The following is a 26,976-nucleotide window of genomic DNA, read 5'->3' as shown; positions in this document are numbered from 1 at the left end:
GGGGGCCTGCAGGACAGCTGACGTCTCGGGGCCGGATGTTCTGGAGCAGCGCGTGACAAGGCTGACGGGAAGGCGGGGAGCCAGAAACGCGGCTGGTGTCCTGGGCAGGGACCTTGTGGCTTAATGCCTGCGGCACAGCCACGCTCTGATGTCAGCGGCACCACCCTTGGCAGACGCCACCCCTGGGGCGTGTTGCTTTCCCCTACTCAGTTCTCAGCTGGGACGCAGTTACAGCCTCGGCAGGCGTAAATCAGCACAAGCCCATGGTGCCCAAGGGCACACCGCTGGTTTACACCGGTTTACCCCAGTGACCCTGATGAGAAGTCTGGGCTGTTCTTAAGAGTCACTCTTCACAGGCCTGTGGGGACTGGGCAGCCCACGCTCCCAGCCCCAGCCGCAGCACAGTGCCCCTGCCAGGAACCAGGCACCTTTAAAAGGGATAAAAAAATGGGGCTTGAGGCCTCAGTTGTGCAGCTTTATTGTGCATTTGGTTAACAGTTTGCTTAAAAAAATAATTTGTTTTTGTTTTTTTACATTAGACATTCAGGTTCCAGTTGGGCCGTGAGAATCTACGGCCCTGTCAGGTGGGAGCTGTGGTTGGCGGCCTGTTGTGCCTCAACTTCCTCCCGCCTACACCTCCCATGAAGCACTGGTCTCTCTCACTCTCTGAAGCAGGGTCACGGCCTCACACCTGGCAGCCTGTTGCTGCTCCATGTTCCCCCCGTGGGCCAAGCTCCCTGCCCAGACTACATCTCCCATGATGCACTACAATCTCTCCTAGCTGGGAATTCTAGAAGGAAGTCTCTCAGGCCCCTGTTACCCTGCCATGGCCAGATTACATCTCCCATGATGCACTGCAGTCTCTCCCGGTAGCAGAGCCCCCTGCAGGGACCAAGCTGGTTGTGTGCGTACAGCACCAAGCACCATGGAGCCTCATGGGTCCTACCAACAAACCAACGCTCTGGTCATTCCCCCTGCCCCCTCCCCCCGAAAGCAGCAGAAAATCCAGCAAGAAAAGCCCTGCTTCCTTTAACTGAAAACCTTTTGCAGGAAAACCCCCTGTGGGATGACTTTATCTTTTGATACAAAAACCAAGTGACAGCCCCACCAGGGAGGGGTGAGAAGCCAAAGTGCAGCTGGGCCTTCAGGTGGGTAGGACCCCTAAAAGCAGCTGTCACCAACCCCTGAACCTGCACAACCCCCAGTACACCCGCCTTCAGGTGCCAGCCTAAAGCAGGAGGTTACCCACAGCGACGTCTGCATCCCACCCTAGTACGAATTGGCCCCTCTGCAAAAGGCTGCAGGGAGCTGGGGAGGAGCCAGGCAGGCGGGGGGATGCCACCCCCTATCCCATGGCAGTCCTGGCCCGTCAATCACAGAGCGAAGAGGAGGACAAGCACCACGACGAGGACAACGAGCAGAACGCAGATCGCACACCACTGGCGCCGGTCTGGGGATGGGGAAGCACAGGCAGAGATGTGGTGACTGGGGTGTGGGGTGCTCCTGAGACAGGAGGGGGTCAGTTTATACACCCGACAGCAGGGACCTCGGCTGCCTGAGGCACACTGAAGAAACCTCCCCCACCACGCACAGCCCAGGAGTACGGATCGCTACCGCTCTCCTACAGAAGAGGAACTGAGACAGGGGACAGGCCTCGCCCTATCTCACGTTGGGCCATAAATAGAACCCAGGGGCCCTGACACTCTGCTCCATTTGACTCTAACCACTAGACGCCATTTCCCTCCCAGAGCTGGGACAGAAGCCAGGGGCCCAACACCCAACCCGCTCTAACCACTGAACCCCACTCCCTTCAGAGACAGGAAGGGGATGCAGGTTCTCAAGTCTCCCAGGCGCTCTGGAAAACGTCCCCCTGCCTGGTGCTTTCCTCACCGCTGGTCATGTGCGAGAGTTTAGCCATCTTCTTGAGCACACCATCCATGTGGGACTGGGTATTATCCATCTCCTGGGCGAACTCCTCCAGCATCCTGCCAAGCCAGTGGACAAGCTGTCAGCTCAGGTGCAGCCCGTGCCCCCCAGAGGGGTGCAGTTGAGCCCCTAGTCTGCGCCTGGTGTCAGGGATAGCTGAGGTGTCAGGTGGGGCCTGTCCCGTTCCCCCCTCTCTCCCAGCGTCTGCTCGGGCATTTGTCATACCACTAAGAAATGGGCTGAGAACTGCCAAACTCATCTCACACATTGGGCCAGCCAGGAAGAATTTGCAGACGTGGGGCCAGCGCCCACTACAAGGGAAAGGCCTCCGTGTCCCATTCTTGAGACAGCCGACTAGACCCCGCCCTCGGGCCAGATCATGGCCAGCCTCCCTGGAGAGGAAAAAAAACAAAACCCATCCCATTCCCTGGCTGGCAAGTGGGTCTCCCCACACCACCCCTGACTCACAAGCTCTGCTCGTCCAGCTCGTCCCCGACCCGACCTGACATATGCTTCAAGACCCGGATGCTGCCTGAGACCAGCTCTAGCTGCTCATCCTGCTGGTCTAGGATCAGCTGCGCAGAAGGGAGGTAGGAAAAGCCAGGCAGTCACTGCAGGAGGTGCGACGGGGCATGGGGAGGGAAGGGGTCAGAACCAGAACAATGGGGGTGGGGGAGGGGAGGGAACGGGGATCATGGGAGGGAGGAATCCCTGCCGCCCCATTGCTTGAAAGATTGCAACCTCCAGGGTTGGCTGCAGGTGGTGAGCTGTGGAACTCCCTGCTGCAGGGAGGGCATGGGGGGTGGCAGGGCATTTTCCCTGGAAGCTGTGCACTTGGGCAGCCATCCAGGCCAATCCCACGTAGCCCAGCTGAAGCAGAGCACCCCCCAGCCAGCAGCCTGTATTGCTAGTGGTGCACAGCTGTATATGCCTCAGTGCACAGAACAACATTTATTCCACATGTGGATAGGAAAAATTAGAGGGAACATTGGTGGTGGATTGGACGGCAGGCCCCAGCCCCTGCTCCTGCCCTCCCGTTCCCCCACCAGAGGAATGCTCCTGTGGAGCAGCCGGTACCAGCTACCGCTGGAGATGGGATACAAGGTTAGCTGGGCCTGTAGGTCTGAACCGGAGGGAGGGAGGGGGAAATACACATCTAGCTGGGTCCATTGGTCTGACCTGGAGACAGATCATGCTCCTGGACCCCCCCCGGTTTAAATGCAGCCCCTCCACCCTGAGCCTCAGAGCGGTGACGTCACTTCCACTCCAGTTTAACACAAGAACAGAGGATCCTGCGTTGCATTCCTGGTGCAGCTTTGGGGGGCCCTGGGGGCGGGGGGCAGCAGCCTTCCACCTCTGGGCGACTAGGGATGGAGCAGGGCAGGTCCCTGGCCCCCCCCGCCTCCCCCCGCACAGCCCTCTTGCCACTGCCAGGGCCTTGGATGGCTCCCCACCTGCTGATGCAGTTGCTGCTCCTCGATATAGTGGGAATTGGCCGACACCAGCTCCTCCCGCAGCTGGCCATGCTGCTCCGTGGGGTGCTTCTGGCTGGCAATGCCCCCCATCAGCAGCTGCAGGGAGAGAGCCGAGTCCTGAGCAGGCCAGGCACCCAGCTGGAGGCAACCGACCACGGGGGTGGGGGGCAGAAAGTAACTGGGGATCCAGGGGGCGATGGGGATGGGCTGGCTCTGGGGGGGGGGGGCAGGGAATGGGACATGGGGCCCTTCCCGTCCGACTATGAGCCATCCCAGGGCAAGACGCTCATTCCCAGAGGGGTGGGAGCCAAATACACGCTAGGGACCAGCCCCGCTCAGAGGGAGAGACCAGGCACCTCAGGGACTGCACAGCAGGTGCAGGCAGGCGCTATGGATGGGACAGCAGTCAACATTACACGTGTGTTAAAGGGCTTTGTGGGGCAGCCTGGGTGGGCCTACAGGCTGGTCCTTCCACCCCCATGAGCACTCCCAGCGCTGCTCCGGGAGGAGGGGACCGGGTACCTCTCGGTTTTTCTGCTGGGCGAAGGCCTTGGCTGATGGGCTGGATATGTGATCCTGCATCTCCTGCGATGGAGGGGAGGAAAGGGGTTAAAAGCCAAGCTTAAGCTGAGACCAGAGGAACTTTGTTGGGGGGGGGGGGAGGAGCCAGGGGGCTTGGGAGAGCAGCAGCCCAGAGCACTCCCCTGGGGCGGGGGGAGGGGGTCCCCCACCGGCAGCTTCACAGGCAGGGACTTCCCCACAGTCAACCAGCAAGTCTGGGCACAGAACCCAGGTGTCCCAGGCTTCCCTGGCCTCAGCCACTACACCACACTCCCCTCCCAGAGATGGGACCCAGGAGTCCTGGCTCCCCAGCCTGCTGCTCCAACCACTACAGCCCACTCCCCTCCCAGAGATGGGACCCAGGAGTCCTGACTCCCAGCCACCTGCTCTCCCCCACAGACAGCCTGCTGCAAACCGTGGCCCCTGACTCAGGTTCTCCTCCCTGAGCTCGTGGGTGTCCTTCTACTGTACTAGCTGTTGTGCCCCACTAGACGGCAGCAGACCCCCACACTCGCAGAAGAGGGCCGAGTTCCCAGATTCCTCCAGTAGGGGGCGTCCCTGTAACTGAGAGCCACCCACAGGCCAGGGGTTGGTGGCGCACTGGGCAGTGGAGCTGCCCCACCTTGACGGAGTCCCGCGTTTGCTTCACAAAGGCCCGTCTCTCCGCCAGCTCGCCAGCTTCGATCCTGAACTTGCGAGGGTTCGACTCCACAATGCCTGCACTGGAGTTAAGGCCCAAGTGCGCCGGGCACGGGGACAGTCTGGGGCACACCGTGGAGGAGCACGTGGGCGGTGCGGCCGAGGTCCTAACCAGCCAGAGGTACCAAACAGCGCTCAGCTTCCCCATCCTTCCCATGGCCTCTGCCAGCAGGGGGCGCTGTGAGGAGTGGGGCAGGGCGCTGGCACTGGGGCACTCCCAGACTCGCCCAGCAGGGGGCGCTGTGAGGAGCAGGGCAGAGCGCTGGCATTGGGGGCTTTCCTGGACTTGGCCAGCAAGGGGCGCTGTGAGGAGCGTGACAGTGGTGGCACTAAGGGTGCTCACAGGCTTATCCAGCAGGGGGCGCTGTGAGGAGTGGGGCAGAGCGCTCGCACTGGGGGCTTTCCCAGACTTGCCCAGCAGGGGGCGCTGTGAATGCTCTGCCCCCCCACCCCCCGGCATTGGTGATGCTCCGGCCGGGGAACCTGGTCCCCAGAAGGATATCTATGGTCTCCTCCAGATCCTCCAGGTCCCACTGGATGCTGCGCAGGCTATTGCGCAGCTCATTGGAGGTCCAGTCGAACTCCTCCGTGCTGACAACATGGGTCTCCTGCAGCAGCTCACACCAGCGCTGGTAGAGCCCCTGTGCCGTGTTCACAGCCTTCTGCACCTCCCTGGGGGGCAAAGAGAAGGGGGCTGAGGGGTGAGTAAGGAGCAGGGCAGGACCCACGGGAAGACACCACTGTGCTGCTAAATCTTGCCCAGATACTTTTCAGCCCCCACGTCCAACCCCAGAGGTAGCTGCATCTCCGCCCTAGGCGAGCAATCCCAGTACAACACCCCTCTCACAACGCCCCTCCCACCCAGAGGGACTGGGAAGGATTCACACCCAGGGCAGAGGGGGTGGGGATGGTCCTGGCAAGGCAGGAGCATAAAAGAGGGGTCTCTCCAGGAGAGGGGCAAGGGGATGGGGCAGCGGCTTCTGCAGGGGCGGAGTGGGGGGAGGGGATGGGAAGGAATGTCTTGGGGTCGGGGGGTGGGGACAGGAAGTGGGTCGGTCAGGGACTGTGTAGCAGGACCAGGAGAGGCTTTTCCAAGGGGAGAGGGTTCGGTCGAGGACAGGCAGGTTGGGACGTGGGGGGGACAGGAAGTGGGGGTCTGCCCAGGGGAGGAGGGCGGAGTGTGGGGTGGTCTATCTAAGAGGCGGGGTAGGGGATTTCTCCGGGGCGGGGGGAGAGATGGATGGAGGAAGGAGGTTCTCCAGGGGCGGGTGGGCGGAACGTAGGGTCCTTCCAGGGCCGAAGGGCCGGAGTTTCTCGGGGGCGGGAGAATCCGGGAGCAGCGGGGGGCGCAGCCGAGGTGGGGGGGGGTCAGGCTCCCCGGCCGGCCTCTGCGCGGGGTCTCCAGCGCTGTGTTCTCAGGCCCATGTTCCGGGGCGCGGCGGACTCACCCCCGCACGGCGGCGAACGGGTCCTCCAGGGCCATGCCGCCCCGCTCCGCTCCTTAGGCAGCCCCGCCGCTCCACCCCATGTGACCGGCCCTGGCCCTGCCCTCTAACAAGAAGCGGCCACCGCCTTTGGCGAGGGCGGGGCGGGCTTGCCCGGACTTGGGGGGGCGGGGCCGGGCGCCCCCCCCCCCGGAGGAAAGAGGCTGTGCGGATCCCTCATTCCCGCCCCTAACCCGCTATCAAGGGAACGGGACCCCGGAGTCCGGTTCCCCCGCCCCCACCCGCGAGAGCCCACCGTCGGCCCTTCCCGCCCAGTCTAACCACTAGGCTCCACTCCCGGCGCCGCCCGGCGCAGAACCCGGGAAAGCCAAGCAGACGAACGCGGTAATTGTTAAGGGATGAGTTTCCGGGGGGCAGACCCACTTCTCCAGATCCGGAGAGGCTCCAGAGCTGAGCTGGGAACCCAGGAGTCCTGACTTCTGCCCCGCCCCCTTCCAACCACTCGGCTCCCTTCCCCCACTCTTCTTTCGTTCCAGTCCAGCCAGTATGACTAGTTCCTTCCTGCTGCGGGATGGCTGGTCTTCCTCCCCCTCCCCCCACCGGCGCTCCAGGGGTTTTCCCGGGACTCTGGGCTGCTGTGTCCCTGGGACCCCAGCCCCCCAAGCGGCGCCTGCTCCGAGGCCCTGTGAGCGCATGAGGACCGCAGGGTGGGTGGGGACGGGGCGAGGGGGCTGTGGGTGAGTGAAGTAGTGAGCGGCGGGCTTTGTTGAGGGTCAGACTGAGGACAGCGAGGGACGTGTGTAGGCGGGGCGGTGGGGTGTTGTGGGTCAGTGTGTGCGGAATTGTGTGGCGGTGCAGACGGGTTGTGTGCGTGAGCTGTGCACTTGTAGATTGTGTCCAGACTAGCTGTGGCGGGCGGGGGAAGGAAGAGGGGAGCTGTGTAATACTCATCTAAGCCTTGTGGGTGGCGGGAGAGGCAGCATGTGGCATACATAGGTAGCTGGTGGGGGAGGCAGTGGCATGTGCACAACAAAAGCACACAGCCCTGCAGCGCTGTGAAAAACTACCACGTGTATGTATTAGCGTGTAGTCTGGCAGTGCCTTGGCTGAGAGGTGTCAAGGGGGCTCGTGGGTGGGATTGTAGAGGCAGATTGCGGGTAGTCAGGGGGCGTGGGGGGACCCGTGATGGGCGGGAGATGTCCGATTGTGTGTGGTCCGGTTGCGCCATCTAGGTGGGTTGGAGGGAGTTTGGGGCGGATGAGTTGTGGGGGGGGGGGGTTGTGCCATGTAGTTGTGATGCTAAGCAGGTTGTGGAGAGATGCAGGGGCGGGGGGCTAGGGACAGTGACTGGCAGGTGGTGGGTGGAGGCCTGTAGTGAGGCTGTGAGGGTAACAGGTGGGTGGTGTGCGGGGAGATGCTGGGGGTGACAGGCAGGCGGCGGGTACTTGTCTGGGGGGCAGAGTGAGGGTAACAGGCGGGCGGGAGTGGTGAGGGGAGATTCTGGGGGCTGTAGGGGTGACAGGTTGTGGGGGGTGACGGGCAGGCCGGGAAGTGGTGGGGGGGCGCCAGGCTGCGGGGGCGGGGGCAGTCCCACGTGCTGCGCCCGGAGGCGGGCTGCGGGGGAGGGAGCCGCTGGGTTTTTCCCGGAAGGAGGCTCCCCATAGACCCACCGCCGCTGCCCTTATAGGGAAAGAGGAAGCGCTGTAGCTACCGAACGTAACCGCCTTCGGAACGTCGCTGCGCGCCACATTCGGAGCCCGCCCCCTGTCGTCATGGGTCCCTAATATAGTCATGGAAACGGTAACCAGGGCAGGCTGGGCCGACCTCACGAGTGGGGCGGAGCCTCCTCCTCCTCTTCTTTCCTCTTAAAGAGCCCGCGCGGGAAAGGGAATGGGGGCCGGACAAGTGCGAGAGCGCCAGGCGGGGGTGGGGTGGGGGCTATAAATAGATGCCCCCCCATTCACCCCATTGCTGAGCCCCGGCCAGGGCAGGCGTCCAGCTGCAGTTGCGCCAGGCCCGCTGCGTTGCATCCGTTCAAAATACGCAGCGGGGGGAGGGTGGGTGTTAATTTTGCCCCATTGGCCGCAGTGAGAACGTGATGCTAACAAGAGAGGAAGCCGTTCGGGCTGAAGCCAGACCCCGTTGCACTGCCCCGGCGGTCTGCTTCCAAGGCGCTTGTAACCCTTGAGAAATCGCCCCCCTGCCCCCGGCTCGAGGGGGTTAAAGCGCTTTGCCTGGGAGGGTCTGGCTTGCGGGGCTCGCACGGGAGCTTTCAGCGTCATTTCTACGCGCGCACGAGCCCTTGGCACGATCCCAGCCTCTGAGCCAGAGCTGCTTAGCGCAATATAAATAGTCTGGCAAGAAGGCAGCTTGCATCCGGCGCGCTGGTTACAAGCGAAAGGCGTAAGGAGATTTCATTCACAAACAAGTTTGGGGCACCTTAGGGACTATGAACATCTGTTCGTCTGTAAGGTGTCACACGACTTCTTGTTGGCCCCCCCTCTGCTATTCAGCCACAAACTGCTCGGGCCTGCTTGGATCGGGGCTGAGCGGTAGGGCGGCTTGTTTATTCGCCTGAAACCAGCCCCCCAGATGGCGTGGTGCGGCCAGGCGCGGATTTGAACAGAGTTGTAGTTTATGCAAATGGTCACAGGGAGACTCGAACCTGCGTCCTCAGAGCAGGCCCCTCTACAACTTGAGAGAAAGACCAGGTGGCGCTGGGCGTAGGATGTAGGGGACACTCCTTCTTTCTCTGTGAAGTGGTCTCGGTACCGCTACATGGGACAGTGAACCACACATGGGAGTGTGAGTTGTACACACACACGCACGTTTTGCATTATGCGCGGCAGCGCCGGGCCCGCGCCCCTGCGCCCCCTCAGCCTTTGCTCTCTCCCGGCTTTGCGCGCGGGGGCCCAGGTCTTTGGCAGCCCGCAGGCAGGGGGCGGGGCTGTTTTGCTCTTCTCTCACAGCCACCCCAAGGTTGCAGGGGCCGCTGCCGGACAAGGCGAGATGGGGCTGCCAGCCCACGCCGGCGGTACGCGCGTACAGGAACGCTGCAGGCAGGGCGCGTGAAACGGCCGCCTCGATGGTCCTGCGCGGCCACGCGGCGGGCGGGCGCACGCGCAGGCCAGCCCCTCCCCCGCTCGCCGTGGGACGCGCACGCTGCTGGGGCCGGCGGCGGGGAGTCCGGGCGGCTTTTAGCCCCGCCCTGCAGCCGCGGCCACCTCCCCTCCCCCCCATGCCTCGGCATTTCCGCCCGCCCTGCTCCTGCCCCTGCCCCTCCCCCTCCTCCCCGGGCCGCTGGGGGCGGCGGCGCGCTGGCCCGGCCGGATGCGGCACAGGCAGTGGGCGGGGGCGGCCCGGGCGCTGAGCTCAGCGGGGGTATAAAAGCCGCGGCGCTGGGCGCGGCGGGGCTTAGCTGGGGTGGCTGGTGGCGGGCAGCAGCGGCCCAGGCCGGACCCGGGATAAAGGCGGCGCTGCTGCAGCGTGGGGGGGGGCGGGCAGCCCGGACCGAGCCTCCTTCCCTGCCCCCACTCGCGCGGCGGCCCCCCACCCCCCGGCATGGAGGTGCAGAAGGAAGCGCAGCGCATCATGACCATGTCGGTGTGGAAGATGTACCACTCCCGCCTGCAGCGCGGCGGGCTGCGCCTGCACCGCAGCCTGCAGCTCTCCCTCGTCATGCGCAGCGCCCGGGAGCTCTACCTCTCGGCCAAGCCGGAGGAGCAGGCCGAGGAGCGGCGAGGCGGGCCGGAGCCCGGCCTGCGGGCAGAGGAGGGGCCCGGCCAGCCCCTGCCGCAGCCCGCCACCCCGGCGGCCCCTTCAGACTGTGGCGCAGCGGAGCCCGAGCCCATGGAGACGCAGGACAGCAGCCCGGGCCCGGCCCCGGCGCCCGCCTCGCCGCCGGGTAAGCGGCCGGCCGCGGGCAAAGGCAGCAGGAAACGGCGGAGCAGCAGCCTGGACAAGCCGGGGGCGGCGGAGGCCGGGCTGGTGCCCTCCAAGAAGGCCCGGCTGGAGGCGGCGGAGGAGGAGGGCGAGCGGCAGCCGCAGGGACAGGACGGGCCCTTCCCCAGCCTGGCCAAAGTCCTGCAGAGCCGCTTCGCCGGGGTGCTGCGGGGCGGCGCGGCCAAGGGCCCCGAACCCACGCCGGGCTGCCGCCCCGGGGACGGCGTGCTCAGCATCGTGGTGCGGGCGGTGGTGGCCTTCTAACGCCCCTCCCCCGCCGCTTGGAGGGGACTCGCGGCTGGGGGGCGCTGCCCCGCGGCGCGCAGCGGCTCGCCCGGCTCCTGGCGGGAGCGATGGGGCGCAGCCCCTCTCCCTGGAGGAGGGGGCCGGCCGAGAGAGGCGGACGGAGGACGGCGGAAGGAAGATCGGACTTTCCCCTCCCGCGCCGCGCCTGTCCCTCCCCGCCCGGCTGGGACCGGGGGCCGGCGAGACAAAAGGAGGGGCCGCGGGGCGCCGCAGCCTTGTCTGCGGGGGAGAGACTCGGAAGCTGCTCAGAGCTTGGCGCCCCCCTCCCGCCCCCCGCGCTGGAAGACGGTTTATCTCGGTGCAGAGACTCGGTGCCCCCAGGCCTGGGGGGGTCCGTGGTGCTATGTAACACCCCCCTCTCCCGGGGGTGTCTGGGTGACTTGAAACTTGTTGGGTCTGTGCTCGTGAGAGGGAAATGTCTGCTGGGGGGCGGGGCTGGCGGAGGGGCTTTAAAGAGCCCAAAAGGCTGGGCTGAGAAACCATCTGGAGGGGGTCTGATGTGTCAAGGGGAGATCGGTGCCTCCCTCCCCCCCCCGGGTGTGGGGCGCTAGTGGGGGGGGTCGGTGCCTCCCTCCCCCCCGGGTGTGGGGCGCTAGTGGGGGGGGTCGGTGCCTCCCTCCCCCCCGGGTGTGGGGCGCTAGTGGGAGGTCGGTGCCTTACTAGATTTCCTTCCTCAGGGGTACAAGCTTTTTTAAAAGTTCTCCCCTCCCCCGCCCCCAGGCCCTTTAGCTTGAGCCAAGGAGACGGCGTCCAAGCGGGCTCCGTGGAGGGACCCCCCCAGTGCCAGCCAGTCGGGCGAGTTCTGACACACGGCTCTTATGACCAGCCCTTGCATCACTCTGGGTGTAGAAGGGCAGCGGGGAATTTCCTGTTCAGGCCGCCTGTGGATTGTGTGTGAGCCGAGCTGGTTTTTCAAGGGGTGGGCGGGGCGTGTGTCACTCTGACTCATTTAGCCCCCGAAGGGGAACTGAGCAAGCTGCCTGGTGCTCTTAAAAGCCCAGTACAGTTAGAGGCGCCTCAGCCCCTGGAGGGGTTTAGTCCCCTTCAGTCTGCCGGGTAAAGGGAATTCTCCTGGACTCAGAGTTGGGAATGATCTGAACTAACCCATGTAAGAGGTGATGATTCAACCGCTTGGCCTGGGTCCCTGACCCTCGGAGAAGGGAAGGGATCCTGCAGGCCCGCTGCCACCCAGATGCTTTCAGAGGAGACCAGTTCCATTTGTCCGATCCCCTTGTAAGCCAGAGAGGGGGCGGATCACACTGTCTGATTGTCCTCATGGTGGGTTCGTGTGTATGTCCAAACATGCTCCCTCTTTGGTTCCTGAGCTTCCCAGTTGTGGGCCCAGGAAACCGGCGGCTGGATTGGAAGGGGAGAAAAAGCCCTGCCCAGTCGAAGTTTCTCTGTAAATGTTGCCCATGTGTCTCCAATGCTTGTGAGTTGCATCTGGCAGAGGGTTTTAATTGTGGAAAAGCGGCGCTGGCTGGGGGTTTCCTCTGCTCTTGTGCTGTTCATGGTTTTGTTAATGAAATAAAAGACCCTTTGTGGAACTAGCCCAGTCGTGGCGCTTTGCGTTTGTCAGAAAAAGGGGGGAATGGGCTTTTTTCCAACTGGCCTGGCTAACCTGGGGAGGGGGAAGAGACTCTTTCAAACAAGACCACCTCAGGGACAAGTGAGCAAACCTAACAGCTCCTGAGTGCAGCTGGGGGCGGTTGGGTTTTACTTCCGGGTCCAGGGGCTGCTCACGAGGTAGATTCAGGGTATTGGTCTGACCAGCATTCTCCCCGCCACCTGTATCCCTTTGTGTTCCTTGTCCCTGCTGGGTGACCCCCAGGGTTGGGTGGCTCATCCTGAGTTGAGGTGGGTGTGTGAATGAGAGGGTTACCTGGCCTGGGACCTGTAGGCTTGTAATGGGCTTGGGATTCCCTTGTAGACAGGGGAACTGAGCCAGCCTGGAGCAGGGGCAGTAAAACCCCTCAAGGCTTGGGGCGGAGTCGGCTGTGTGCAGTGTTCCCTGTAACCTGAGTGCTGGGGTGGGTGCCCACAAGAAACTCAGATGCCACCCAGCTGGTGAGCAGGGTGCCCATGGCAGCCACAGCCAGCAGTGTGGCTTTCTGGGGGAGGGGCAGGTAATCTGCTGATGGATGGGGGGGGGGAAAGGGGAGTGGGGTTGGTGGTCTCACTGGACAGGCTGCAAGGGGATTGAGAGCACAGTTCTTCATGGGCAGGCCTAGGAAAGGTGGGGAAGAGGCACATGGCTGGAGGCAGCCTCTGGATTTACATGGGTCCCTTGGCAAAATAGCCAAGCTGCATAGAAATGGGGGTGAGGGGAGGGCTGGGGTCCTGCAGCTGAGGGGGGGAAAGGGGGCAGGCTGCCCTTGCTACATAGGGAGGGGGAGAGGTCCCAGGGAGGGGGGAAGCTCACTCAGTGTAAATTGGTGACGCAGCCCTGGTGGGGCACAAACAAGGAGTGACCACAGATCCCTAGGCTCTGAAGGGGGTGTAAGTCAGACCTTGCGGGCGGGGGCGGTGTTTTTCCCTGGTTCCAGAGTCTCCCTGTAGCTGCTAGCCAGGCCTGGGGGTTAGGCTTTGGGAATTCTGCTCAGTGTGATCTATGCTGGCGGGGGAGGCCTCAATTTCACATGACACCTGCTACCTGCCCCCGTCAAGCCAGGCAAGTTGATTCCCACCACTGCAGCAGGCGCACAACCTCCCCCTGGGGAAAGGACCCACCAAAGTTAACACATCTGAGCTGGATTTACCGGTATGGGATTTTTTTCCAGCCTGGATATATATATATATATATATAATAGTGTGTGTGTGCGTGCGCGCGCACTCATTCCCCTAGAGTGTTCTGCCTTGCCCCAGACACACTCCGCCCCAGACTGGGAGCCTCTGTACCATGTGTGTTAGAATCAAAGGTCTCTGGTACAGCCAGGTCCATGACGCAGCAGTCAACTGATAAGGCTCTCTGTTTGTATTGTAGCTGACCCTGGTGACCCTGGTGAGCACATGCTCCCAAGCAGGCAGTCTAGATAGATGAATGGTGGGAGGGGGGAAACTGAGGCACAGAGTGAAGCTGGGGACTTGCCTCACATCCTGCATCTGGCCTTGCTGTTTCCCAGTTGGGCCGTTTCCCTTCAGTTGCACTGTTGTTCACTTGCTTTGCACCTAGTGGCGTGGGGTTTGCACTAGTGCAGAGAGGATAAAGCACATGGAGGTTGGTTTTTACCCAAGGTCTGCAGAGTCCAGGGCACTGCTGTCCCCATGGTACAGATGGGAAACTGAGGTGCAAAAATGCCTAAATGACTCGCTGAAGCTCACAGGGCATGCGGTGGAGTCATAGAATGCTAGGACTGGAAGGGGCCCCGACAGGCCATCGAGTTCAGCCTCTGGCCCCAATGGCATGACCAAGTACTGTCTAAATCCTCCCTGAGAGACATCTATCTAACCTGCTCTTAAATATCTCTTAAGTCCATTGCCTCTTGTTCTATCCTCAGAGGCCAAAAAGAACAAGTTTTCTCCCTCCTCCTTACGATACCCTTTTAGATACCTGAAAACTGCTGTCATATCCCCCCTCAATCTTCTCTCTTCCAAACTAAACAGGCCCAGTTCTTTCAGCCTTTCTTCATAGGTCACGTTCTCTAGCCCTTTAATCATTCTTGTTGCTCTTTTCTGGACCCTCTCTAATTTTTCGACATCTTTCTTGAACTGCGGTGCCCAGAACTGGACACAATACTCCAGCTGAGGCCTAACCAGTGCAAAGTAGAGTAGAAGAATGACTTCTCGAGTTGGGTCTGGAACGCCTGTCCTGGACTAACGCTTAACCAGTGGGCTGACCTGCCTCGGCACAGGTGAAGTCCAGTTAAAGGCTGTGCCTGTGGTTACCTGTTAACAAGCATTCTAACCATTTTTTTTTAAGTTAGCACAGAATAAAGCCCTCAGCTCATATTGTAGGCAGCCTGCTGACCTGGCTAGCGCGTCTGTGCAATTTGCCTTCAGTGGCTGGAGTCTGAACTTCTGGTTGTGTCCTGGACCCTGTAGTACAAATGCTGAATGGGGAGGCTCCTGAAACTCAAGCAAGGAAGGGGCCTGGGAGCAGGAGGGGCTGAGTTTTGAGCCCAGCTGCTGCTGTGAAATTTGATGGGTGGCAGGCATGACGATAGCTCTCCTGCCTGGAAATTCACAGCTGACTCTTTTAAAACGATGGGTTCAAAGCAGCTGAAATTACAGGGTTTGACAATCGCTGTTTGTGGTGCTGTGCACACAGTTGTGGCAGTGTCTGCTGTCACTTTAAATTCATGGGGGTTTTCCGGGGTCTGGTCACAGCGTGGCAGGAGGGTGGGGGAGGGTCTGTGGAGCCAGGCTGGAATAAAATGGAGTAAATTCCATTTCTCTGCCTTAGAGAGCAGCCTGAATTTGTCTCTCGCTGGTTTTGGGCCCTCACGTGTTCTCGGCCTGGATTCAAAGAATAAAAGTTAGGAAATGCTGCAATCTTCTCGTGAGACTATTTTGGGTTTTTTCTCTGCTGTGATCAGAACTCTTTCCCGTGTGTGATTTCATACTGCACTATCACCCTGCACCCCTTTTCCCCGGCAGCCCCCTGCATGATGGGAGATGCAGTGGTTAAAAACCAGGCATGCCCAGAGGAGATGCCCTCCCTGGCAGGGATGGAAAGGAGGGCTGGACAGGACGTGGCGGGGCAGAGGTGGTGGGGCAGGATAAAGCTGTGGGCTGCCTGGAAGGGGTGTGTGTGTGTGTGTAGGCGAATCTGGCCCCCTCCCCAGCGGCAGCAGTCAGGACCTGCCCGCCTGCCCGCAATGCTGTGGGATTAGACAATGAGGTGCGGGGGGGGGCATGGTTTCCTTTCCAGCAGCCGCCTGTCAGAGACAGGATGCTGGGGCGGATGGGCCCCTTCTGCTTCGCCAGTTCCCAAGCCGCAGGCGAGGTTCCGGTGTTCTCATGGGGGCCAGGCATCCTCAGTCGCCCATGACTGGGGGGGGGCAGAGATGGGGCAGAAAGCTCCCACGAGCCTGGTGGGCGCAGGAAGTGGCCACGGCCACAGGGGAAGGGCGAAGATGATGACAATTGTTGATCTTGATTGACAACAGTGCAGAGAAATCCATCCCCTAGGGAGACAGTGGGGTCCAATGGTTGGAGCAGTGGGGACCTGGGGTCAGGCCCCTGTGGTCTACCGCCAGCTCTGAAAGGCCAGTCAGAGCTCCAGGAGTTTAGGGTCAAAGCTCCTCAAGGGGCAGCTTCCCAGTGGGATCCCCTTGGGAGGGGCCTGGCATGATTCTCCCCCGCCCCCCAACCGTGCAGGGCTGGCTTTGTTTCTGCAGGTGGGGAAGCTAAAGCACAGCACCAACATGGCATACCCGGCGGATCGTTTCCACTGAGGTGCCCTCCCACCTTGCCTAGCACATGGCCCGACCTATCAGCCTCGCCTGTCTAGCCACTGGCCTCCACTCCCTGCCCACGTCCTGGCAGAGACCCCGCAAATGCTGACTCCCAACATCAACAGCTCTAACCACTGGGCAACACTGCCTCCCTGGGAGGCAGTTCCCGGTCAGGCTAAGTGGGCATGTGGCACACCCTGTAATTGCCTAGGCTGAGCTGGAAGGTGTGCAGGGAATGTGGGAGCCCCAGGTGTGTGGGAGGAGGGGATGGGGCAGAGCTGCCCTGACCCCGTGCTCCTGCTGCTGTCCACTCGGGGCAGGGGCTTGGCCCCCTGGGGTCGCTTGCCAGCTGGGGAAAGGTGGGGGGGTGACTAGTGGGTGCACAGGGGTTCTTTTTCCACCAAGCTTGTGAGGTTCACGCAGCTGCATGGTGATGGCCAGGGCCCAGGCCAAAAGAAATCCCTTTTCTCCTGGGGGGTGGGGGTGGGGGTGGTGTGTGTGTGTGTGTACACAAGCACATGTCATTCGCACGCGTTCGCACACGCGCGCCCTGGGAATGAAGGGTGAACCCCTCCCATGGGGGATTCTCAGGTGGGGGGCGGGGGAGGTGTCTTATGGGGGGGGGGCACCTTGCAGGGCTGAGCTACCCCTGCTCCACTAGGCTCGCCCTGTGCCCAGCCCCTGCTGTGCTGGCTCACACGCCTGCAGCTCAGGGAGGTGTCCTGGGAAAGTGGCAAGTCGCCCGCGTGAGTGGCGCTGACGCTGGGTGGGGCGCCCGGTGGGGGTGGGGGGGCAGCTGGTGAGTGCCCCAAGGGCTGTGGAAGGATTTCCTGGCTGGGGTGGGGGGACGGGACAGGTGGGACTCAGTGCAGAGGGTTGCAGGATAGTTCATGGGGGGGGGGCATATGGAGGTGGCCACGTGCAGGTGGGGTACAAGGCTGGCGGGGGGGCAGGGAGGAAGTCAGAACTGCTGGGTTTATCCCCTGGTTCTGGGGTGGAGGGGGGGGACTCCAGGCTGGGTTCGCTCGGGGTGGGGGGTGGGGGGGGACAGATGGCCCCGGGGGGAGGGGGGGGGAGCCTCCATTCTTTCCAAGGCAGCAGCTCTCTCCCCTGCTCCCCCGCCCAGCCTCCCGGGGCAGCCGGCTGCTTCCGCTGCCTCTTGAGGCCCAGCCAAGCCTGCCAGGCTGCAGCCTGTACAGACAGGAAGGGCGCCAGGGCGGGGGCTGGTGGGACTTCCCAGCATGGGAGGGGACCCTGAGCAACAGGGCAGTGGGGTAGTCCCTCTCCTCCCAACCCCTTCCCTCAAGCCCCCAGGCCTTGGCCGCGCTATGGGGAGGGTAGAGAGGGTAACCGGGGGGCGGGTGGGGGCTGTGAGACAGGACTCCTGGGTTCTGTCCCAGCTTGGGGAGGGGCCTGGAGGGAGGGGCCTCGAAGCCCCTGGCTGGGTGCAGCGGCTGATACTGATGGAGCTGCATTTCTGGGTGCAGCTGTCAGCCCTGGGGAGGTGGCTGGTGGGGCTGGGGTGTGTGGGAGGGTAGCTGCTGGTGCTCCTGCTACCCTGCAGTGGCCTTAGGCCACTTGGTCTCACGCCCTCCTGGCTGTGGCCCATGGGGCCCTACCCAGCAATGTGACCTTTGGAGCCGGCTGGGTGGGAGGCGGGATCACTGGCGGGGTGGGGGGGTGGGAGGTGGGGTTGCGTTGTGTCACTGATCCCCTGAGCTGGAGCCCCCCGACACCCAAGTTTGCCAGTAGCGTTAAACTGGCAAGGCCACAGGCTTCGGGGATGTTTGAGGGGCGCGGCGTCTAGTGGTTAGAGCAGTGGGCCAGGGCTCTGAGGCAGGATGCCTGGGTTCTGGCTAGGTGTGGGGTGCCGCCAGCCTGACGCTCTGGGTCAGTGTGACCTCCCCTGGCACCACCTCCCATACTGTGCTCCATCTCTGGGGTTGGGGTGTGTGCCAGGCACTGCTCCGCCGTGTGTTGCTGGCTGGGGCACTCCCCGCCCTGGAATTGGGGCGCACACCCACGCACCCCGGAATGATGACACCCCATGGCCCCAGGCTGAAACCGGCAGTGACTGAACCAGCCGCTCCCCTCCGCACCCTGGCCCCAGCGTGGGAATGGGGCGTGCCAGGTGCTGGCCTCTGAGCTGAGTGCCGGGGACAGAACCCAGGCGTACAGCCCCCGCCCCCCCGCCAAGGCTGCGAGGAATCTAGGTCAGCTTGGCGCTAGCTGGGCCCTGGGCGCCAAGATGCAGAGACATGGGGCTGGGGCCCGGGGTGGGGGGGGCTAGCCTTGGCCCTGCCCCCCCCCCCAGCCCAGTGGGGGTGGCCTGGCACCAGGCAGACATGAAGGCTGGGTCAGAAACGTGTCCCAGGGTTAAAATAGATTCAGCTGGTGAGGGGGGGGTGGTGGGGGGGATGCTGCGCTCTCTCTCTCTCTCTCTCTCTCTCTCCCTTTTAAAGGTGCAGATCCCCCCCAACATTGCCCCCCCCCGCCAGGCACACACCTCCAGACTAGATGTGGACAGCGTACACCCCACAAGAGGCCATGAGGCGGGGGGGGTCTCTTCTAGGGTGCTGGGCTGTGAAACCCCCGTGGCCATGGGTGTGAAGGGGCGGGGGGCAGGAGGGATGCTCAGGACTTTCCATGCCCTCCCAGGCTCCTGGCTCTGCTGCCCGCCCCAGTGACTTCACCCGCCTCACCCCCCCGCCAGGGCACTCTGGGCCCCCCCCCCCACTTCTGCCCGTACCAGGGTGTGCCTGCTGGGAGGGTGTTCTCGGGGTGGCGGGGGCAGGAGTCCAACTAGTAACAGCGGGACCAAGCCAGGGCCTGCCTCTGTGTGTGTGTGTGTGTGTGTGTGTGTGTGTGTGTGTGTGTGTGTGTCAGGACGTGAGTGGGCGCTTCGGGGAACAGCTGGGAGGCCGGTTCGCGTCCTCCTCCCGGAGGGCTGAGTGAAACCTGGCGCCTGGCCGGCGTGAGGGGGGGGGGGCAGGGTTGTTCTGCTTCTTGGTGGGCAGCAGGAGCTAATGGTTAGAGCGGGGGCGGGGGGAGGGGGAATGGGGAAGGTGGAGCCAGGACTCCTGGGTTCTGTCCCTGGCTCTGCCACTTCACCTCTGTGGCACCTTGGGTGACTCACCGCAGCGCCCCCCCCCCCCCCCCCCCCAAAAGCGCTTCCAGCCGCTCCCGTGACCAACGCTGCGTAGAAACGCCCCCGCCTTGGTGATCCCGCCGGCCCAGCCCCGGGCGCCCCTCCGCAGTTCTGCGGCGGCCCGCCCGGGGGGGGGGGGGGGGGAGGGGCGGGGGGGGGGGCCTGAGTGTGAAGCTGAGCGGCGGGGTGGGTGGCCCCGGGGGGGGGGGGGGGGGGGGCAGCGGCAGGCGGCCGAGCCTAGGCAGACAGCGCCACCTAGTGGCATCAATGTGCCCAGCAGAAGACGGGAGCCAGGACGCCTGGGTTCTCTTTCCAGAGCTGAGACCGGAGGGGGTTGTGGGCGGCAGGGCTTCAGGACTCCTGGGTTCTCCTCCCCACCCCACCGGTGCACCCCTCCAGGCTGCATGTCGGGGCGGGGGGAAGGGGACATGGAGAAGGGACGCGGGCCTGGGGAGGAGGAAACCTGGTGCTCTGCCACAGACGAGCTGTGTGACCTTGGGCCAGTCACTTATGCTTGTCGTGCCTCAGTTTCCCCATCTGTGCAGTGGGCGAGAAGCGAGGCCCTGCCGTACACGGGACAGGGTTGTGCCTATAAACAGCTTAACGTCTGTGAAGGGCTAGGAGATGCCGGCCGTGTGGGGGGGGGCGGGGGGGGGGGCTGTAAAAATACCTTCAGTCAAGTGTTTGCAACCTGGGGGACCAGCAGCCCACGATTAAGCTTTCCAGAGCGGCCAGGCCGCCATGTGACATTCTTAGGGGCCCCATCCCCTCACCACCACAGGCGCAGCCTCAGGTGCCCGGCAGCTGCAGGGCTGAGCTGCCACATGGCCGGTGAGGCAGATCCTGCTTGAGTGGGTGAGAGTGTCAGGCTGGCTGCTGTGGGTGCAGGGGTAGAACTGGCTCCCCAGTGCCCCACCCCCCCCACCAGCGAGCTGCAAGGGTAAAAGGTTGGGATAGGAAGGGTTAATGCCATGACGTGCAGTGTAGGAAATCAGCTGCCCAGGGAAGTAGAAACCTTCCTGCTGCTACTCTAACCACTATCCACCACTGCCCTCCCACAGCTGACACCAGCACTCAGCAGGCCTGGCTCTGAGCACCAAATAGCCAGGAGGCCAACAAGGCCAGTGCTGTGTTACCCCATTAGTAATGCCTGTGTTAGCCCCCTGGCCCCAGGTGAGCTGCAGCAGCTGTCCCTGGCTCACTGGGCTGCAGAGTCCGTCCATGCTGGGATGCTCACACGGCACCTTCCTCGCTGGCTGCAGCACAGGCTGCGTGTGCCTGGCAGGCTGGCGTCAGGCCACTAACACTTGCTGGGGCGTGTGTGTTCCCCGGCCTGCTGGGCAGTGCCCAGGCATAGCTCCCATCTGGGGCCCAGCAGCTGCACTCAAGTGGCTCCTGGTGCCTTGCCCAGCCCACGTCACTCACTGCTGTGGTGGCAGCAGGCACTGCTCCCAGCCCAGCCCTGCTTGGCAGGTTTCCTGGGCATTGGCCCCCAGCTGCCAGGCTACGGTCAGGCCCAATGCAGGAACATGTGTGTGTGTGCGGGGGGGGGGTGTCTTGTTTTATAAATGTGGACACCCCCTCCCCTGTGGCCCCTGCTGCTTTCTCCCACCCCGGCTCACCAGCTGGCCCTGCCATCCTGCTCCCCCACCAGCCACCCAGTGTTAAGTCCCCTGCATTCCCCAAACATCCCATCCCCCCCACTCGGCCCAAGGAGCCACCCTCCCCCCCCACAAGCCTGAACCCCCCCCCCACTCAGTCCAAAGATCCCCCACCCCCCACCCCCACTTGGCCCAGAGAGCCCCTCCCCCACTCACACATACCCTCAGTGCAAACACCCTATCTCACCCCCCCGCCCCCCAATCCCTCATCCCAGCCCTGCTCAGCCAGACCATCCCACCCTCACCAGCTGGGGCTGGCAGGGAAGGAGTAGCTGGGGAAAGGCCCAGACTGTGGCCTGGCCTCCTGCATCCCGAGCACTCCCCATGCAGCACTTCCCCCCCCCCCCCGGGGGGGCAGCTGGGAGGCAGGGAAACAGTGCTCAGGAGACCCAGCGCATGCCTGGGAGGGGAGAGTCTGTGGGGAGGCAATCCCCCACTGCTGCCACTGCTGTCTGCCCAACCTCTGTCCTGGTCACCTGTGGCCAGGCTGGTCAGGGATGCTGAACGGGAAGGGCCAGGGAGTGAACCAATGGTGGGTGGGGAATGCACCCCTCAAACCTCCCTGCATATGGGCCTGGGCTTAAGAGCCCTTGTTGCCAAGGGGCCTGTAATAGGGGGGTGACAATTTTTTTTGTTTGTTTGTGTGTGTATGTGTGTGTGTGTGTGTTTGTTTGTTTCGGGGGGGGCGTGGCTTAGTCAGCAGCACTACGTCCTAGCCTGCTTTCCAATCCCTGACAATAGCTCCGAGGCTGGGGGATGGGTCAGGCTGTGCCAAACTCACAGCCCGTTTTGTTCCACTTCACCATCATGGGCTTTTAAAACCCATAAATGTCACGATTTCAGCTCATGAAGCTGAAAGTTCCTGGTGCTGTAATTGTACGGGCCCAGCAGGGCAGGTCATATGATCATTGTATATGGGGGGCATTACAGTACTGCTAACCTTGTTTCTGCACAGCTGCTGGCACTGGCTCTGCCTTCAGAGCTGGGCAGCTGGAGAACAGTGGCTGCTGGCAGGGGGCCCAGCTCTGAAAGCAGAGCCACCCCCCGCCCCACAGCAGCACAGATGTAAGGATGGCCTGATATGGCTATTCCAGCCTCACTTCTGCACTGGGGCCTGCAGAGCTGGGCAGCTGGAGACTGGTGGCTGCTGGCCGGGAGCCCAGCTCTGAAAGCAGCACACCCCAGCTTAGACATAAGGACAGCCTGGTATGGCTATTCCAGCCTCACTTCTGCACTGGGGCCTGCAGAGCTGGGCAGCTGGAGAGTGGTGCTGATGGCTGAGGGCCCAGGGCTGCTGGCAGCAAGGCAGAGATCAACGTGGCAACTCCACAGGCCCCTAAAAGCCCCTTTTCCCCCCATTTCAGAAGCACAAATCTCCCCAGCGAAAACTGATTAGCTAAGGGCAGAGCACACAACAGACCAGCTTCATGTGGGGGCAGACCAGCCCGCAGGGTCTATGGTGTGGTTTTCATGGCTGTGACTTTGGAAGAGGTGTGGGGGGCACTGGGAGCTTACACTGGTGCAGTGCTTTCCAAGCCTGTGGGAGAGGATGGAGATGGGGGGACAGAGCCATGGAGCATGGGGCTGGGAGGAGAGCTCTATGGGGGATGGAGATGGGAGAGATCTGGGGGCGGGGGCGGAGATGGGGATCTGTTTGGCAGGGTGGACAGATGCGCCTGGCATAGGTGACGGTGGTAGATCCAGTACAGGAGGGTGGTGCAGGGTGCTGAGCTCTGCAAGGCGCTGACTGGGTGGCCGGAGGGCGGATGGTTGGGACCCTGGTAACCAAAGGAGGCCCCCCCCCTTTGGGAGGTTTCTACACAAAGCATCTCCCCCCATTGCTGGGCCCTGTAACGAACCTGAGTCCTGCCCAAGGTGTCACCCCCCCAGGGAGCAGCCGCTTAGCGAGCGGGACCAGGGCTTGTGCTGTGTGTGCTGCTCAGCGCCCTGACACCCATGTCGGGGCCGGGGCACCTCAGCGCTGCTGGGCCTTAACGGATAACGTACAGCGCCTTGCACCGGGAAGACCTGCAGCGCAGCCGGTGCCAAGTGCACACCGCGCCTTCTCTCGGGGTTGACTGACCGGGGCCCTGCTGGCCTCGCTGCCGGTTCTAGGCGCACAGCCGGTAGCTCCAGCGCACTGGGGTCACAAGCAGCTGTCCCGCTCCGGGCGCCTTGGGGGGCCGTGTGGACGTGCAGTTGCAGCACCGAGCGCGCGGCGGGGGCGTGGCACACCAGGCACGTGGAGCGGGGCGTCCAAAACTCCTTTTTTAATTTTTTTGGGGTTTTCGTGTGTGTTTTGCGCATCGGTTTCGTTTGTCGATAGGTTTCTCATGCAATATGGCCCGTCCCAGCCCCAGCCCCAGTCCCAGGGGGTCTTTGCGTTGCTTTTCTCAAACAACCTCGGGAAGAGGAGAGGACGCGAAGGGCTTGTTTGTCCTTTTCTTTTCTTCTGAGGGGGTTTCGGCTTGGCAGGTTTCAAGCAGGACCGATCTGTCGGGAGAAAATCGCTCCCTACCCAGCTGGGGGTCTTCCTCCTTTCTCCTTCCTTCGCTCTCCGTGTGGGGGGGGGTCTGTTTCTTTATCTCCGCAGGCAGCAATAATGAGGGTTTGGTATAACCAGCAAGCACTCCTGTGTGTGTGTGTGAGTGTGTGTGTGTGTGTGTGAGCGTGTGTGTGTGTGTGTGTGAGTGTGTGTGTGTCGGGCTTGTGCACGTGCGTGTCCTTCAGGCCACAATCGGGACTTGTTTTGAAGCGACCCAGGTAAAGCGAGATGATAAAACTCATCAATAAACGTTCAGAAAAAAGCCCCCGGCCGCCGCCTCCGCTGTACGCGCTCCTGGGCCGGGGTCGCTGCTGTTTGGTGTCTTCCCCTCGTCGCGGGAGCAGGGGCCCGGCCCGGCCCTCACACTGCGGCGCCGGCCGTGCCCAGCGCCTAGGCCAGAGCGGGCCGGGGTCAGGCCGAGGGCGCCCCGCCGCCGCTGGAGTCCCGGCCCTGGCGCTTTGGACACGTTCAGACTCTGAAGAACCGGCTCCCCCCGCCCGCCCGCCACACACAACTGGATCTGGAACAGAGAAACATGCTCCGGGCCCCGGCTCCCCCCGCCCCGGCTCCGGCCCCCCGCCGCCGCGCTCCGCTCGGACGGTCTCTCTCCCGCAGGCGGACGGGGGGCGCCGCGCCGCGCCCGGGCTAACAGCAGTCATCTTCGTCGGTTTCGCTAGAGGGGTCCCGCAGTCCGGGCCGCGAGCGGGGCTTGGCGGCTCCCGGGGAGGCGTAGTACCCGTTGGGCAGCCGCCGCCCAGATCTGGGGGGCGAGGCGCCGCCCCCGCCCCCGCCCCGGGAAGTCCTGGACACGCGCCCTGAGCTGCCGGCGTGGGGGGGCTCGTAGGAGAAGGCTTCCTCGCCGGGGGGCGCGGCGTAGTCCGGGCTCCGGTAGTACCCGCCGCCGTGCCGGGCTCCCGGGTGCGGCTCGGAGACGTGCGGCGCCGACCACCGGCTGCTGGCGGGGCGGTAGGCCCGGGGCGAATCGTTCCTCGGCGGGACCGTGTGTCTCTCCAAGGCGGGCGATCGGCCGGGCCGCTCCGCCGCCTGCGGGTCGGCGGGGCCCGAGGGGTAGGGTCTCGGCGCGGGGGGGCCGCTGCTGACGACCTTACGGACCACGGGGGAATAGGAGACGTGCGGCCGGGGCGTGGAGGGGGTCTGCGGGAGCTGGCGGCGTCCTCGCCGCGGGGTGCTGGCGCCGGAGGTGGAGAGGACGGGGCTGCCACTTACCGAACTACTGCCCTACAGCAAAGCGACAGAGAGGGACCGAGAGAGAAAACAGACACGGAAAATTAACCAGGAGGAGGCGGGGGGGAGGGCGCGGGGGGGGGGAGACGAGGGGACGGGAAGGCGGGGGGGAGGCGAAGGACCAAAGGGGGGTGACGGGGCGGGGGGGGGAAGCAACAGCCACGGAAGGGAGGCGGGCGGGGGATGGAGCAGCCAAGGGAGGGAGGAAAAGAACCAAGAGAGAAACAGGAGACAAGTGAGAAGAGAGATGAGCAAAGGACGCGACGCCCGGGGCCCAAGCAGCGGCGAACACCCGGCGAGCGCCCCCCGCACGGACGGACGGACGGGAGGGGCGCGCGCAGCAGCAGGGCCCCGGGGCGCGGAGCTGCAGGAGGCTCCCGAAGCGGGCGAAGCGCCGGGGCGAGGAAATAGGACTGGGGGGGGGAAGGGCAGCGGGGGAAGATGGGGGGAGGGTCAGGCGGAGCCCCGTCGGCAGAGCGCGGGGGTGGGGGACGAGGCTTGGAGCGTGACTGCAGGGGCGGGTGTCTGTGCCCACGGGGAGCCACGTCTCATGGAGCTGGGAGGGACCCCGGGGCCCTCGGCCCCAGCCCGCTTGGCGGGAACAAGCAGCGCCCCCCTCTTGTTTACAGTCTACCCCCGCCCCCGCAATGGCCCCCTGGAGGCCTCAGCCCGCTTGGCGGGAACAAGCAGCGCCCCCCTCTTGTTTACAGTCTACCCCCGCCCCCGCAATGGCCCCCTGGAGGCCTCAGCTCCCACCCGCGGGTTTGGCAGCCCCGTGCTCGAGCCACGGGGCCCTCTGCGGGGCCTGGCTGCGTCTTGCCGGAGGGGAGCCCGGGTTAGTCTGTCTTCAGAAACGGCGCCGGTCCCGGGCGCCTCCGAGCCCAACAGACACTGGGGAGCGCGGGGCTTCCTGGGCAAAGATCCCGCTCCCCGTCCTGCACCCGGCGCTGCCGGTCTTGGCCCAGGAAAGCTCAAAGGGTCTGTTAGTCTCTGAGGTGCCCCAGGACTATTGTTAACTGTGTGTGTGTCCGGCTGGCTGCGGGTGCGTCTGTGTGTGTGGGTCTGTCTGCCTGCGGGTGTGTCTGTGTGTGTGGGTCTGTCTGCCTGCGGGTGCGTCTGTGTGTGTGGGTCTGTCTGCCTGCGGGTATCCGCCGGTGGGTGTCCGGCTGCCTGTGGGTGTCCAGCCGGCTGTGGGTGTCTGTGTGTGGGTGTCCAGCTGGTGGGGCGGAAGCACCAGGCGCGGTGAGGGGCCTTACCCCTCACCCCCATTTATAATCCTGCGGGTGGAAAGCTGCTAGTCTGGAGCAGCCCCAGGAGCCCCTGTCCTGTCTCCTACCCACACGGCTGCTTCCAAGGAACACACAAGACACCCCTGGTCAGACACCAGTGGAATCGGCCACCGCAGGAGAAAGCCCTTTGCTGGCTGGTGAGCCAGGGGCTGGCCCCAGCCCTGATGTGGACAGGCCTCTGTCTCTCACACACCGTTCACCCTCGGAGGCCCACGCTGGCACAACAGGCCGTGCAGGAGTGTGATGGTTCCGCCTGTTGAGCGGCACAAGTGCTTGGCTGGGGGGGAGGGTGCAGGGCTGGGCAAAGTACAGCCCGCAGGCTGCGTCCAGCCCGCCACGGCCCTCTTGGCTGCCTCGCGCACGCTGCACGCGCCCTGGGGAGGGGGAGCTCTGTGCACTGACCTGGCCTCTGAACAACCCTCACGGCTCCCATTGGCTGGAAACTGGCCAACGGGAGCTGCTTGGGCGGCGCTCGCTAGCGCCAGCAGCTTCCAGACTCCCGCCCCCCCGGAGTGCAGAGACACCCCTGGCATGGGCCCAGCAGATGGCTGCTTCGAGCGGCCGGCGGGGCACAGCGGGTGGGGAGCAGGTTCCCCGAATGCTGAGCGCCTGCCCAGGAGGGAGTCGGGTGCTGATGAGCGGCATGCCTGTGGCCAGCAGCGCCTGCATCTGTGGGTGGTGCACAGCCGCATGTCCCTTGGTGCGCAGTACAACATTTATTCCACACATGGATGGAAAACATTAAAGCTAACCCGGACCAGGAGCTGCCTCAGGTAAGTGCTTCCCAGACAGATCCTGAACCTGGCACCCGCCTCGGCCTGTACCCCAACTCCCTGCCCAAGGTCACAATCCACCTCCTGCACCCCTGGCCTAGGTAACACCCCCCAGACCCTGCCTCCCAATCCCCTGTCCCAGCTCACAGCCCCCTCCTGAGCCCAGCCCCCCTCCCAGACCCTGCACCCCTCCATAGGGAAGCATGGCCCGTGATCTCTTACCAAAATCTTGGCATGACCCCTCCCATCAAAAATGACAGCCCCCCCGGCACAGAGTGTCATCCCAGAGGGCGCCGGTGCCATGGCTCTGTTGGTGGCGTGGTGAGGCTGTATGTCTAGACATGGGCTGTGTGGGGCAGTGTGATGGAGTCGGGGGGGTGCATGTGTGAGTCAGGCTGGATGTCCGAGGCAAGCAGCAGCTCCCAGTGGCTAAGGATGACCCTGGGGCTACAACTGGCAGGTGACACCTCTGCCTGAACAAAGAGGAGGGAGGAGCTGAGCTGGGTTTTGAATCGGGGGCGGCAGTTAGAGGCTAGGAAAAGGGAGAGCTGGAAGGCAGCCAGCC

The 26,976-nt window shown here is 63.6% G+C and overlaps 3 protein-coding genes across 3 annotated transcripts in view; 1 reads left to right on the top strand and 2 right to left on the bottom strand.

Annotated features, from left to right (window-relative positions):
• Positions 1–462: 462 nt before the first annotated feature.
• On the bottom strand, positions 463–6,200 carry STX10 (syntaxin 10). Its single transcript, XM_074979742.1, has 8 exons — positions 6,110–6,200; positions 5,166–5,333; positions 4,585–4,681; positions 3,924–3,986; positions 3,381–3,497; positions 2,395–2,501; positions 1,891–1,985; positions 463–1,450 (listed from the first exon to the last, which is right to left on the bottom strand). The coding sequence occupies exons 1-8, from the start codon at positions 6,142–6,144 to the stop codon at positions 1,374–1,376; spliced, it is 759 nt and encodes a 252-aa protein (XP_074835843.1). The 5' UTR covers positions 6,145–6,200; the 3' UTR covers positions 463–1,373.
• A 3,127-nt stretch (positions 6,201–9,327) lies between these two features.
• IER2 (immediate early response 2) lies at positions 9,328–11,904 on the top strand. Its single transcript, XM_074980245.1, has one exon. It carries the CDS (start codon positions 9,668–9,670, stop codon positions 10,310–10,312), a length of 645 nt encoding a protein of 214 aa, XP_074836346.1. The 5' UTR covers positions 9,328–9,667; the 3' UTR covers positions 10,313–11,904.
• Positions 11,905–22,827: 10,923 nt separating this feature from the next.
• Positions 22,828–26,976, bottom strand: part of CACNA1A (calcium voltage-gated channel subunit alpha1 A) — a 163,363-nt gene continuing 159,214 nt past the window's right edge. The window contains exon 47 of the mRNA XM_074979743.1: positions 22,828–24,343. Within this exon, the coding sequence (XP_074835844.1) occupies positions 23,750–24,343 (594 nt within the window). The 3' untranslated portion in view covers positions 22,828–23,749. The remainder of the gene's footprint in view (positions 24,344–26,976) is intronic.

The sequence above is a fragment of the Carettochelys insculpta genome, chromosome 29, assembly GCF_033958435.1.
Source record: "Carettochelys insculpta isolate YL-2023 chromosome 29, ASM3395843v1, whole genome shotgun sequence".
Lineage (NCBI taxonomy): Eukaryota > Metazoa > Chordata > Testudines > Carettochelyidae > Carettochelys > Carettochelys insculpta.
The sequence above is the reverse complement of the archived record's forward strand: the minus strand, read 5'-3'. Positions and strand labels throughout refer to the sequence as shown.

Excerpts from the sequence above, each read along its gene's own strand:
- STX10 (XM_074979742.1), bottom strand. The coding sequence starts at position 6,144 with ATGGCCCTGGAGGACCCGTTCGCCGCCGTGCGGGG. Across the intron at positions 4,682-5,165 it reads GAGGATCTGGAGGAGACCAT|AGGCATTGTGGAGTCGAACC; the intron begins AGATATCCTTCT and ends TAACTCCAGTGC. Across the intron at positions 1,986-2,394 it reads GAGCTGGACGAGCAGAGCTT|GATGCTGGAGGAGTTCGCCC; the intron begins GTGAGTCAGGGG and ends CTGGCTTGGCAG.
- IER2 (XM_074980245.1), top strand. The coding sequence starts at position 9,668 with ATGGAGGTGCAGAAGGAAGCGCAGCGCATCATGACCATGTCGGTGTGG.